Source organism: Dipodomys spectabilis, unplaced genomic scaffold (assembly GCF_019054845.1).
Source record: "Dipodomys spectabilis isolate Male_0828 unplaced genomic scaffold, ASM1905484v1 ptg000002l, whole genome shotgun sequence".
In the NCBI taxonomy this organism is placed as follows: domain Eukaryota; kingdom Metazoa; phylum Chordata; class Mammalia; order Rodentia; family Heteromyidae; genus Dipodomys; species Dipodomys spectabilis.
Window position 1 is genome coordinate 20,621,983 of NW_024870679.1, and position 14,508 is coordinate 20,636,490.

Below are 14,508 nucleotides of genomic sequence, written 5' to 3' on the forward strand. Positions count from 1 at the left end.
ACATTTTTTAATTGTCTAACTCTGCTAGAGTTGTTTCTTTTCCTATACTTTTTTTTTTTTTGGTCCGGTCGTGGGGCCTGAACTCTGGGTCTGGGCACTGTCCCTCAGCTCTTCAACTCAAGGCTAGCACTCTACCACTTGAGCCACAGCGCCACTTCCGGCTTTTCTTTTTCCTCCTTATGTGGTGCTGAGGAATCGAACCCAGTGCCTCATGCATGCAAGGCAAGCACTCTACCACTGAGCCACCTTCCCAGCCCTTCCTATATTTTCAAATCACTTTTATCTAGTGTTTTGGTGAGTAGAAAAATTTCAGGACTCCACAAGAATCAGTTAGGAAGAAAGTTCCATCTTTTTAAACATTTTCACTTTTGCAGATGGGTTTTTATTTGTAATAAGTACATGCATTATTTTAAAGACAGAACTCTCAGGAGTCAGCCCTGAAGATCACTCAGCACTAAGGATTGATGTGTATTTTATGCACACTGTTTCTTTAGGCCTTATGTGATCTTTATACAAAACAACATTTGACTTCTTTAAGAATGTCCAGTTCTCTCCTAGTGGGGGTGGGGACAAAAGGCAGCACCAATAACTTGTCACTGCTACCCATCATTTTATTAATGTGCTTGAGTCTACTATATTCCTAAATAAAAAGTTAACTCTTTACTGTGGAAAAATATACATAACAGAATTTATGATAATAAATTTTAAGCTTGAAGTTCACAGGTACCTTCCCTTTTTTGTGCAACTACCACCAGCATGTATTTCCAGAACTTTCTTCCTAAGCTGAAACTCTATCCATAGCTCCTGGAAGCCACCATCAGACTCTGTCTTTATGAATTTGAAAAGAGCTTATAGTTCTCAAAAGTTCATTTTTGTAAGTAGTTCAGAGATCTTTTTCGTGGAGCTGTCCTCTGTGAAAAGAGAGAACTGTGTGATGTTTTAAAGTCATTATTTCTAGATAAAGAAATAGTACATGGTCACTGTGGCCACCCACTCACTATGTTCCATGACATTTATTGTAGGAAGAGAATTTTTTGTGGGCCTTTCCAAAAGAACAAATCAACGAGGTGCTGAAATCTTGGCTGATACTTTTAAGGTAGGTGAAGGGAAATTTATACCTGACTCAGAGTAATTACTTAATATTCATAGTCCCCCATAGAGTTAATATGTCATCAGTAATGGTGTTTATATTATACCAGCTTTGCAAAATAATTCATAGATTTGTCCATCACTAGCAGTTTTATAAGCTATCAAATTCAAATTCCTCAATAGTTGAGTTCACTCAGCTACCACAGGAAAAACAAAGTTAGCATAGTTGTCTTCTGTTTCATGCCTATTGTATAATCATATAAGTCACTTAAAAATATTAAGAAGGAAGTGGTGCTGTGGCTCAAGTGGTAGAGCGCTAGCCTTGAGCTGAAGAGCTGAGGGACAGCACCCAGGCCCAGAAGTCATGACCGACAATAAATAAATAAATAAATAAATAAATAAAAATATCGAGACCCTGTTGACTTTAATATCACATGGGATTTTCAGATTGGAACCACCTATACATTGGTGCTTTCCGTATGCTGTCCTGCAAAGGTGCTCAGAATTGAACATACTTTCCTTCAGGTCCTTTTATTGTACTGATTATCAGACTGTCTGATTGTCAGATCTGGCTTTTTTGGGGTTTTTTTAGCTGTAGTGGGGCTTGAACTCAGGGGTTGGGCTCTGTCCCTGAGCGTTTTTACTCAAGGCTGCTACTCTACCACTTTGAGGCACAGCTCCACTTCTGGTTTTCAGGTGGTTTATTGGAGATAAGAATCTTACCAAACCTTTCCTTCCCTAGCTGGCTTTGACCTGCAATCCTCAGATCTCTTCCTCCTGAGTAGCTAAGATTACAGGCATGAGCCACCGGCACCCAGCTCAAACCTGGCTTTTACTGGCTCACCAGGCTGCTTAAGAAAGCATAGAATAAAAAAATAAGAACTGAAAATAAAAAAATAAAACCTCTGTTCCTAGGACAATGCAAGGCTCTGGCTGAGCCACAGTTCACACAGAGTAGAGCCACTCCATGGGCCAGATAATTGGCAACACTGTCACACATTTAAAAGGAAAGTCCATGAGACTCTTATCTCTAATTAGCAAACAAAATTGTGGCAAGTAGAACTGTGGCTCAAGTGGTAGAGCACTGGCCTTAAGCACAGAAGCTCATGGACAGTGCCCAGGCCCTGAGTTCAAGCCCCAGGACCACCACCACCACAAAAAAAAAAAAAAAAAAGCAAGCTGTATATAAGTCTGCTCGCCATACCAAAACCTGAGTTGCAGTTTTGCTTCCAGATATTTAGGGTCTGGGTGCCTTCAAAGGCGCAAGAGTCGTTTTTAATTACTCTGTAATATCAAACTGCTTGTTTTCTATTTGTCTGTATAGGATTATGCAGTCTCTACTGTCCCTGTGGCTGATTCTTTGCATTTGAAGAGTTTCTGCAGCATGGCTGGACCTAACCTGATTGCAATCGGGTCTAGTGAATCCGCACAAAAGGCCCTCAAGGTAAGCATACAACTGAGCTCCTGAACATAAAACTCTTACAGGCACTGTCTGCCACAGGGGTGGGCGGCAAGCTGGGATGATAGGAAGAGAGGAGACTAGCACTTGGGCTGCCTATGGTCTGTGTATTGTCCTGACCTGCACTCACTAGGAACCAGGAACACCTAAATCTAGGAAAGGTTCTTCACTGGGAAACTATTCTCTTTTTTTTTTTTTCATTTTATTTTATTGTGAAGATGCTGCACAGAGGGGTTACAGTTACATGAGTAAGGCAATGAGTACATTTCTTGATGAACATTGTTATTGCTTCCTTTGTTTTTTTCCTACTATCCCTACCTCCCCACTCCTCCCCATTCCTCCCCCCTGGGAAACTATTCTTATCCATACATCAGATTTCCTTAAAAAGCCAGTATTCAGAATAATAGACACCAAACTCATCACAGCTATGCACTCAGGAAATTAAAAAAAAAAAAAAAAACACTTGCCACAGGATAGAGCTTCTTGTAGTGTTTTCTCTCTTGACTTAGGGAGTTACAAGACTCATTATAATAGTCTCATCTTTTCGTTGAATCAAAACTATTTCATGATCATCTTTTAGAAAGCTGTGATTCTGAAGCACCTAAAAAGCTTAGTTCCATTCATACTTTGGAGTAGTTCAATTGGGGAATAGGAAATGTTTTTATTTTTTAGATATGACTAGGAGAGCCTAGAAAAACTGACTTGCCCAGGTCTCACCAGTGGGCCAAAAGGGGAAGTCACTCATGGTGAAGAAGGCTGCCACTTCCACAGTGCTTTCCATGCAGAAACACTTCCACCCAGGAAGGTGATCAGGATATCCCAGAAGGTCAAAGACAGTGTCTTTTACTCATTCACTCTTATGCCCCTTCGTGTTTAACTCAGAATGTGTCCCCATGAATGGATAAGTAAATGAATGAGATAGTATTATCTTCTCTTTGTTCATAAGAAAATTAGACTAAGTGACTCACCCCCAAGTCAGAAGGCTAGCACTAAATGGTGGTGGTCTGCTCACAGCCCCTGCCTCTGGGATGGATGGCCCTGCATATTAACATACATGACTTGTTCATGAACCAAGTATAGACTCCTCTTTAGCAAAGAGAACAGATCTGTGTATCTCAGTGTACACAGTTTGTTTCATCCTTTCAATCTTCCCTCTTCTACCTCAGTGCTAAACCTGGTGCGGTATGGCTAAGAAACAAACATTACTCGAGGTGAATTGCCTTTCTGCATTATCCCCAGCTCCTTTAGCTGGTTCATCTGTGTTTCCTTTTTACATTTTAGCCATAACAGGATCTTTGGTATTTTTCAAGGGCTTTTAACAGTTGTTGCTGAAATAGCTCTCAGAATTTGATTTTGTATTATGGTGGCTTTGTCTTAATTTCCTTTAGAGTATATGTCTTTGGTTCTAGTTTATCTGAAAAAAATATGTCAGCTTTTGTGTATACAAAAAGAAGATGATGTCTTAGAGGAAAGCATTTGATGAATGGTGTCATCCAAGACATCTAGGAAGATCCCATTTCTCCTTAGGGAGTACTGTAGTGTCTAGCCGTGACAGCCAAGTTGGTGTGCACATTTCTGAAACTGGTCATAATAAGAAGAGTGTTATGATAGCTTACACCATGCCTTTGTGTAAATCAGCAGAAAAGGGCCCTGTTAGGTGAATGAAATAGAAAATAGGCCCTTCTACCATTCTGAGTAGATTAAGTCTCCAACTCAAACACCTTAGTCCTTGATTCAACAAAGTCCTAAATCAGCAGGATTCTAACTCAAACAGTCTGGAAAAACTAACATGTAACAAATAAAAGATAAAACAATATGGTTTATTAGCAGTATATGAAATAGATCTTAACTGTTATTCTAAGTGCAGAGGAAGGGGAAGGAATGCTCTCTTAGGGCTTGATAATCAAAGAAAGCCTCCCAGAGAAAACATGGCTAGATGTGAGTCTTGAGAGAGAGGTGACGTTAGTGGAGTCAATGAGGAAGTGTCACTGGTGGGGACATAGTATAAAGTAAAACTGAGCAAAGTGTATTCCTAAGTCATAATCCAACTGGTCCAACTAGTAAAGGGATTCCTTGTATAATTCTGGATGGAGTTGGTGAAATCTAAAGAAGTCAGAACTTAAGAGTCAGGAAGACAAGATTATCACTTTGAAGCAGGAGTCTGTATACCCACAGATCTCTAGGCAGAAAGATCTGCATTTCCTCAGAGGAGCTAACCCAGAAAAATACATAAAATTGAAAGGGAAGATAGTACAGTCAGAAAGCCAGTGGTGACACCCACAGAACAAAAAAATAAGCTTCAAGTCTCTTTGTATGTCTTAGGAATTCACTTCCATTTCTCCATTCATCCTTCCTTTCTTGTTGAGTTCTGAGATCACATCTCCTATGAACATCCCATGAAGAGTTTCATAGATCTCTTTCCTTTAGAGCTCTTTCAGGTTAGTACTAATGATGTCCATTCTCAACTGGAAACCTTCTGTGTCAGAAGCTATAAATAATCCTCACTGGCTAGAAAGGCATTCTTTGGAGATCATATTTTCCATCAGCGAATGTGCTGCCTAAACCATGGGCCTGTGGAGCTGGTGAATGCCCACATGCCAAGTTCCTAACATCAGAAATGTCCTTCGACTCTGTTGTGAGAGCAGGAGGACAAACTGAGCTAGAAAATAATGAGATCTTCCTAAGGGAATGATCTCAGGTCAGACATAAGTGAGTGAGTAAAATTCACACTTAGGTAAACTGAGCCATTTCTTTAAGTATTTTATAGTCAGTCTGAGTATCTGACTCTTATGTTAGAGCTAACAGTAAAGTTGATAATGGGAGTCAGGAGCCAGTTGCTCACTTCTGTAATTCTAGCTACTCAGGAGGCTGAGATTTGAGGACTTTGGTTTGAAGTTAACCAAGACAGGAAAGTCCATGAGGCTCTTATCACTAATAAATTACAAAAAAAAAAAAAAAAAAAACCAGAAGTGGAAGTATTGTTTAAGTAGTAGAGCACTAGCCTTGAGTTAAAGAAGCTCAAGGACAATGCCCAGCCCTAGAGTTCAAACCCCAGGGCCAAAATAATAACAACAAAGAAAGACAATGGGGTAAGTCCTACTAACATGGAGAAATAAATACTGATATAGATAAACAGTAAGAAAGAAACAAATTATTTATTATTTACAAATAACAAAAACACTGCTGGTTTTGTTTTCCTGATTTTGCAGTTTAAAAATACTAACAAAATACACATTCAAATAGTAATTTATGGCTCCAGAATCCAATTTCTTTGGCCATGGTTCTCCTTACCGCAATTACCCACTGTATTATCTTTCTGCTACTCTGGAAAAATACCTGAGTTTTAATTAATCAATTAAAAGGATGAAAGGGTTATGTTGGCTCATGGTTTCAAAGGTTTCAATCTGGTCACTTGGCCAGGTTGCTTTGGCCCTGGTGAGATAGAATTCCATGGAGGAGAATGCAGAGTTGCTTATGTTGTGAGGATGGGGAAGCAGACAGGAAAGAAGGGCTGGAGAGCCTGTATCTCTTTCAAGAGCACATCTCCCCTGACCCCAATCACAATGAATTTAACTTTCTTTTCACCTGATCTCCTTAAGACTTTCCACCTTCCAGTAAACCACAGGGTAGTAACCACATGAGTCTGGGGTTGGGGAGGTATGTCAGATTCAAACTATAATATTCCATTCCACAGCTATTCTTGGGTGTTTCTGTTTTTGTTTTTGTTTTTTTGCTGGTTGTGGTTGAACTCTGGGCCTGGGCAATGTCCCTCAGCTCTCCAGCTCAAGGTTAGCACTCTGCCATTTGAGCCACAGCGCCACTGGTGGTTTATTGGAAACAAAAGTCTCACGGACTTTCCTGCCTGGGCTGGCTTTGAACTGCGATCCTCAGATCTCAGCCTTCTGAGTAGCTAGGATTACAGGCGTGAGCCACCAGTGAGTGCCCAGCTAGCTATTCTTTTTCTATTAATTTCTAATTGTTTCATGGATTGGGGGTTGGTTCTGACTGACTTCCCTTTCCTTATCTTCAACTATTCCTCTTCTCAATTTTTTCTCTGATATCTAAGATCTGGTTTCCAGGAACACATGAATTTGGTTTTAGATATTTATTTTTTTCCCCTTGTAAAGACCAATGTCTCAGCCTTCACCCTGTATAGAAGCCTCTGGCTACTGAGGCATCTACCTACAGGACAAATCATTCAAACAGACAAAGGTGAATGGTACCCTCAGGTGACACACACTGAAAGCCTTCCCACATCTGTCACCGCATCTGAGTACTTGTTTCCTTTGGTATCTGAAAGCTATTTCTTAGATATTCATGTAATGCAGAGACACCCCACACACACAAGGCTTCTGGGTAGTCATACTGTCTCACTGTGCAATGAATTGCATTCTATTCTTATTTAATGAAATGGGTTTCTACAGAGACAGTCATTATACATTACTAGGTTATAGCACATTTAATAGTATATTCATTTACAAGAAATTCTCCATTTGGACAAATTTGAGCATTTAAAAAAGCTAAAGCCCAGAAGGCAATTCATACAGATTGACAGAAAGAAGAAAAAAAGGACATATAATTACTGTATTGTATGTACATTGAAAATGGCCAATGTTTCAGAAGTTAGGTTGATTCGAACAAATTGCTAAATAGTTACCATCAGATCACAAAGAGCAAATACTGTTGCTTATGTAAATTAGTTTTTAGGCTGGGAATGTGGCTTAGAGGTAGAGTGTTTGCTTACCACATAAACAGAAAAAGTCAGAAGTGGCACTATGGTTCAAGTGGTAGAGTGCTAGCCTTGAGCAAAAGAAGCTTAGGGACAGTGTCCAGGCCCTGAGTTCAAGCCCCAGGACTGGCAAAACAAAAACAGCCTTTAAGGAAACCTTCCCTCTGTATAGTTTTTGTGGGGTTGTTTTTCTCCATTTTCCATCATTTTCACATGGGCACACTTGTAGAAGGGATAATCTAGGATTTGTTAGCTCTTACACTCCTACTGTTTACTAGTGCCCTCAGGAAGTAACATCTGTCTCACTAAGCAGAGAACTCACTGTGCCGCAGCTGGAAATACTCACAAACATAATATGAATTAAAGAAACCAACCTCTAAATAGAAGATATTTTGGCTCTACTTTCCCCTGTTTTATCCTCCATATTATGTTGTCATTATTATTATTATTATTATTGTTATTATGTAGTTGTACAAATGGATTACAGTTCCATAAGTCAGGTTATGACTACAGTGCTTCTTGGCCAATGTCATCTCTTAACTCATCCTACCCTATTTTCCCCTTCCCATCTCAAGGGGAAGTTTACATAGTTTACTTTTTACAAAGTGTACTTTGAATATAATGACATAATTTACTTTGCATATAATTACATTTTCTCACCCTTTCTCCCTCCATTCCTATGTTACCTCTTACCCCCAAAACATGATTCTACCTCCTGGTATCTGTTTTGATAGACAGTACTTTAGACGTTATGTCTTAGCTATAAATGTAGTCTATTTTAGTTGTTTTAATCAATAAAAAAAGAAATACATTATAACAGATAGCTAAACTGCTTTTTGCTGAAAATCTCTGACTCCTTACTTGGGCCTACAAACTAACTAAAAGTGAAACAGAGTTTTTAGACTTCAGGCCCAAAGTCCAGGAGTACAAAGTTATCTAGCCACTCCCCTCCTCCCAACCTCTTCACATGCCAAATAAAGAGACATGGCAAAGGGCAGGGAAAGAAGATTTATTACATGGCAGTCGTTGGAAGATAGCACTTCAGTACATCTTCAGCTGTGTTCAGAGATACAGACATCAGTTTCAGGTTAAATAGGGTGAGTTGGAGGCAGAAAGTGAGAAAGGTACACATAGTTAAAACAAGTCTGGAGTCTCAGCTGTACCCTGGTTGACAAGTAGCTCAGACTCTGTACTTGGGGGAGTTCTGGAGAATTGTTTTCACTTTATTACTAGGACAGAACAGAAAAAGAGATGGTTCATCTCCTGAGTTTTTGGTTGTTTTCTTTATGAAGATAAGAAGATGTTACCTTTGTCTTCCAAACAAGATGTTTATCAACAAACGTTCCCTTTCCTCCTGGACCCCAAGATGATTGCAGCAGAGAATAGCTCAGATCCAAGGTTGAACCAGGCAGGGGCCATGGGAAGGTGGCGGGGAGACTTTCAGTTAATTCACAGGGCCCAGCAGAAGCCTCTTTTAGGTCTTACACAAGCAGGGGAAAACCTAACATCACTGTCTCCATTTTAGTCTGTGTGTTTTTTCCTCTGAGCTATTACCTCTACCATGACTCTGTGATCACCTCAGAATCGAGGAAAGAGAAAGAGGACTAATCTAGAATGAGTTCACAAGGAGAGATGGCCAAAACTGTCTTCAAGAAAAAAAAAGAGCAGAGCAATGACTTGTCTTTCCTGACCAGATTGCTTTCCTCAAGGGATGACAGATGACTCCTTCCCTGGAATTCCCCCTAAACAAAAGACAGAGATAATACCCCCATTATATTGACCAAGGCTATTTACACATATGTTGCACCCTGTGTCTACTTATACCTAAAGTTTATGCCTATACTCAGAAAGATAGGCTGAAGTGCTTACCTCTTCTCACAGCTTCCTATGCCTTGAAAAAACAAATCTCCTTTCTCTGACCTTCACTTTATTTAGCATATAAGAATGAATTACCAGACCTGACATGTGAAACCCCAGGATTTTAGGACTGGGCTTAAAAACTCCAGTTTCAACAGTATAAAGACTAAATTTGTAACATTTTTCTTTTATATCCATTTCAAAATCAATCGCCTTCCTTTCCAAAGATGTGAATTCATTGCAAGTATCTGTCACAAGAAAGCAGATGATGATATTTACCCTCAGGAGGGGCTCACAGTAATTCTCAGCCATGATTTTTAACTCAATCTCCTTGGTAGCATTCATTTATTCTGCCAATTGGGGCAGGGAGACAAGAAGACATAAGTAAGAACAAAAGGAGAAGGAAATGAAGGAAGAAAACAAGGAAGAAGGGAGGGAGGGTAGCTAAAACTCTCCTGAAACTTCAGAGGAGAAAGTTGCCTACACAGCCCGGATTGTAGGCTCAACCAGCTGCAGAGTTGCCCCATCTGCTGGCCGGGTAGCAAAAGGAGCGTTCTCACTTCCTAAACTTGTAAGAAACCAGCTGTTTTCTCATTTGGACATCTATAATTTTGTTGAGTGCTTTTCCTTCTCTCTTTTATTAGTAATTCTGTTCCTTTCCTATCATGATGCCTATAATCCTGTAGTGCCAGCATTCAGGAGAGTGAGGCTGGAAAATCACTACCTCCATTTCAGCCTTTGTCTCCAAAAAGTATTTTTAAAAAAAGAATAAAGAAATTCTGCTCTTTTGTATAATGAAAAATTATTTTAAAACTGAAAGGATCTGAGGTCACTGAGATCACTATTGCATTTTTCTACATATTTTTCATGTAAATGAGCTGAAATATAGTAAGTAGGATTCTAATGGGCTTGTAATTTTCAATTAAAATGCTCATATCTCAATGGAAATGTCATTTAGTTTTCTGATCTATACTTCCTGAAATAACTAAGAACATTTCTAAGATTCCTTGGATGAGAACAAGAGCTGCTTTGCAGCTCATTTAAATTGCATAGCACATAGCTTGTTTTTCTTTGAATGACTAACTGTATAATACAGGTCACTCAGACAGTATTTCCTCTTGTTTTGACTCAGCTTCAGCTATGATTTTATGTCCAAAAATGTCCATGTTATTTTATAGATAGTCATATTAAAAATGAAGATGGAAAAACCCTTATTATGTTTATATTTTGCATGCTCTTCTATTGCCTGGAATTTCCTTTGATGACCACTAGAACAGCAATAGCAAAACCCAAAAGACAGAGTGATTGAAATAGAATAATAAAGACTTTGCATATGTAGTTGTTGTCCCAGAGCTCTAAACTATGGAACCACAAGACTTTCCACATTGGGTCTCCACTGTGAAAAGCATGCTGACATTCCTATTATATGTTTAATTGAGTCTTATTGTCTGGTTGTCCATCCCAGTTGTATTCCCAGTTGTATTTTTCAGACCCACAAAATATGTTTTTTTTAATCTACCATGCCTGTATGAGAAAATTAAAACACAAAATCAAATAGCCTCTGAATTTTCACCATTTATGCTGCTTTTCCTGGCAGCAGCTGAATTTTTTGATGGTATTCCCAGAGCTGTATGCCAACAAGGCTAGGGTGGCCAAAACAAAATGCTTTGGCATGATAAGGTAGTAAATAATTTGAAACTGTGAGACTAAAACAACCCAGGCTGAATTTAAGCACTAGTTCCAAGGCAGGGAGAAGGCAAAATTAGCCAAGAAAGAGAAAGGCAATAATAGTACACATCTTTTTTTTCGTTTGGGTTTTCAAGAAAATGTTAGAGAAACAAAATGAGGAAGAAAAAAAAAACTAATGTTTAAAGTGTGCTTCATCCTTTCCATTATACAATGGAACATCAAAAACAAAACCAAAAACGATCTATCTGCCTGCATGGGATATTGCAAGGGGAATTCCATCATGTGTTGGACTATATGGCCCTCTAGGAGGCTTGAAATCCAAGATAACTTGATTACAATAGAAAGTTTGTAAGTGCCCTTAAGTTAATCATGCCTAGTGAGAAATGTGGCTTACAATACCTAAAGAATTTTATGAAAGTACAGTATCTTTGGCCTTTCTCAAAACTTCTGGTGTTCCAAGTATGATGTAGGGCCTGGGTTTCCCAGATGACTCTTAAGCATAGGTCAGGCTTAGAGCACTACCTTAGAGTATGGCCCCTCCTTTAGACTGAGCCCCTGAAGAAGACAATGCCTGAGTAACACAGGTGCAAAACATCATATCCTAAAATTCTCAGCAGTGAAAGTGGAGAAAATATCCAAACTAAACAAAGCACAAAAACGTATCCTTTTTATTTCCTGCCTAGAATTTAATATGTGTTAAGTTGAAACATAATACTTAACTTAGTAATAATTTGGATGCTTATTGGATTCATTTGACATGCTAAAGAATTTTAATAAATACTCCAAGTTACCAAAACTCACTGTTACCAGTTTCTGAGAAGAGGAAACTTATATGTGACTAATGCTTCCATACTCCCTCCTCCAACACCACACATAGGCAGGACTTGACCTTGATGTACAAAGATTGGTGCTAGAGAGAAAGGAAAAAAGTAAACTTCACAATATTATGATAGTAGTGGAAATTTTTATTGTAAAAATAATCAGCCCAAAGTGGGAAAGAGGGAACAGCTGATACTATGCAAAACAAAAGAAACATGCATATCACCCAATGTGGAAGAAGTAACTGTATTGCAAAACTCATAGAACTCATAGATGTTACAGACCATGGTAGACAATTTGCCCCATGAAAGTTAGAATGTGTTTGTGACTTTAACTAAGCATCACTATCCACAATACTGTGCAATTTGGGAAATTATGTAATCACTTAATTACAGTAAAGAATTTGAAAAAAAAAATAATAATAATCAGCCCAGCACTAGTGGCTCATGCCTGTAATCCTAGCTACTCAGGAGGCTGAGAACTGAGGATCACAGTTCAAAGGCCATGAGACTCTTGTATCTCCAATTAACCACCAGAAAACCAGACGTAGTGCTGTGGCTCAAAGTGGACGAGTACAAGCCTTGAGGAAAAAGAGCTCATGGACAGTGGAGTTCAAGTCCCATAACCAACCAAAAAATTAAAAAGTGAATCAGAATCACTAGGAAATAAGAACGTCATTCATTTCCACTGTAAGTTTCATGTTAGCCAGTCATTTGAATAACCATGTCTTGAACATAGGCATCTATATCTGGGAAAAAGTTGCATCTATGAAATTATAAAGTACTCAGAATAATGATTATTCCAGGTAAGTTCATTGTAGGCTCTCAGCTACTGTGAAATTGTCATTTCAGTGTGATGAGTGATGGAAGACTTGTACTTGACAATGTCTTTAAACCTGTTTATTGGTAGAAAACCAAAGAGGATTCCAATCAAATTCCATTTTCTTCAAGAAGCTTCAGTTAAGTTGGATATCTAATGAGTAAGATGATCCTTTTCTAATTCATACATGAACATCTGAGAAGGGAAAAAAAGGTGAAATTTTCTAATCCTTCATTACTGTCTCTTCTATAAAAACACTATTTACAAGGCAATTGAGCCAGGTATCAGTGGCTCACTTCTATAATCCTAGCTACCATGAGGCTGAGTTCTAAAGGTTGCAGTTCAAAGCCAACCCAGGTAGGAAAGTCCATGAAACTCTTATCTTTAATAAACTCACCCCCAAAAAAGCCAGAAGTGGAGCACTGGCTCAAGTGGTAGAGTGCTATCCTTGAGCTTCTTTTGCTCAATGGCAGTGCCCAGGCCCTGAGTTCAAGCCCCAGGACCAGCACCAAAGAGTGAGAGAAATATACACAGAGACACAGAGATAAGGAGACAGAAACAGAGAGAGGGGGGGGAGGAGAGAGAGAGAGAGAGAGAGAGAGAGAGAGAGAGAGATCAATACTGGTCACACCATAATCCTAGCTACTCAGAAAAAGCCAGAAGTGGCACTGTGACTCAAGTGGTAGAACTCTAGCCTTGAGCAAAAGGAGCTCCAGAACAGTGCCCAAGCCCAGAGTTTGAGCCCCAGGACCAGCAAAAAAAAAAAAAAAAATTGATACTGTCCCACAATATAACAAAAGCTAAACTAGGTAGTTAGCCTAATGAGTAGTTTGTTTTTTTTGGTGTCCGGTCGTGGGGCTTGAACTCTGGGCCTGGGCGCTGTCCCTCAGTTCTTCAGCTCAAGGCTAGCGCTCCACCACTTGAGCCACAGCACCACTTCCAGCTTTTTTCTTTCTGCTTATGTGGTGCTGAGGAATCGAACCCAGGGCCTCAGGCATGCAAGGCAAGCGCTCTACCACTGAGCCACCTTCCCAGCCCCGAGTAGTTTGGATGCTAATAAAAGTTGTAGATGTTCTGAGATGGGAGTGATCACAAAGATGCCGGAGTCAAAGTCTGAATGAGACAAAATGAGCATACAACACAGACTGACCAAAGGAAAAGTAGTCACTATAGACTGACAACCTGGAAGAATCTGTTTATAGCCAGATGCAGTGACTCTCACTAGAGTCCGTGAAAGAAGTGGTGATGAATCTAACTTATACCTGGGGAGGGGCGGGGGGGGGGGGGGGGGGATACGGTGTTTTCCTATCTTCAGGCTATGAGGAGGTACAAAGGGTTGGGGGGGTGTTTTTTGCAAAAGAGCAAAAGCTTGAAAGTATCTTCTCAAAAAATCATGGTGCTCTAATGATTTAACATGAATAAAAATTAAACAAAATAATCAGCTGGGTGCAGTGGCCTATAATCCTCACTACTCAGGAAAACCAGGATTCAGGAATCAGGGTCAGAACTAACTCAGGTCAGACAAAACTGAGACTCGTCTTTCAGCAGTAAGCTGAAGGTAGAGAAATGGCTCATAGATGTAAGCACAAGAGAGAGGCCCAAGGTCCCAGGCCTAGTACCCACCCCTCCCTCCCCCAAAAAGAAAGCTTAGACGCCATCCCTCAGCTCAGAAACAAATGAGAGGTGCTCTAGACTAAAATAATAGCCAGGAAAAAAAAACAAAAGAGCAGGACCGAAACTGAGGGTGGGGACAGCTAGAGGAGCAAAAGGAGCCTTGTGGGGGATGGTCTTTGAAGGAGAAAAAGGGAATCAGCTCAACACTGACATAATTGCAGTGCCCCAGGCTCTGTGTTATGCGTAGGGGGAACAATAATGAACAGAATAACCTCAGAAATGTCCACCAAAATAGGCTGCCTGTGAGAAGGAATTTTTGGAAAAGAGTTCAGACTCCCCCTGTCACCATGAATTCAATTTTCTCCATCTCTTACAAGGAACAAATCATCAAAAGTTGGTGGGCAAAAGTACACTGTTGGATTTCACTGACCTA

The 14,508-nt window shown here is 39.7% G+C and overlaps 1 protein-coding gene across 1 annotated transcript in view; it reads left to right on the top strand.

The window, feature by feature from the left end:
* The window catches only part of Ddah1 (dimethylarginine dimethylaminohydrolase 1), a 155,982-nt gene that overhangs the window by 119,406 nt on the left and 22,068 nt on the right, over positions 1-14,508 (top strand). Inside the window, exons 3-4 of the mRNA XM_042676994.1 lie at positions 1,023-1,096; positions 2,414-2,533. Of these exons, the coding sequence (XP_042532928.1) occupies positions 1,023-1,096; positions 2,414-2,533 (194 nt within the window). The remainder of the gene's footprint in view (positions 1-1,022; positions 1,097-2,413; positions 2,534-14,508) is intronic.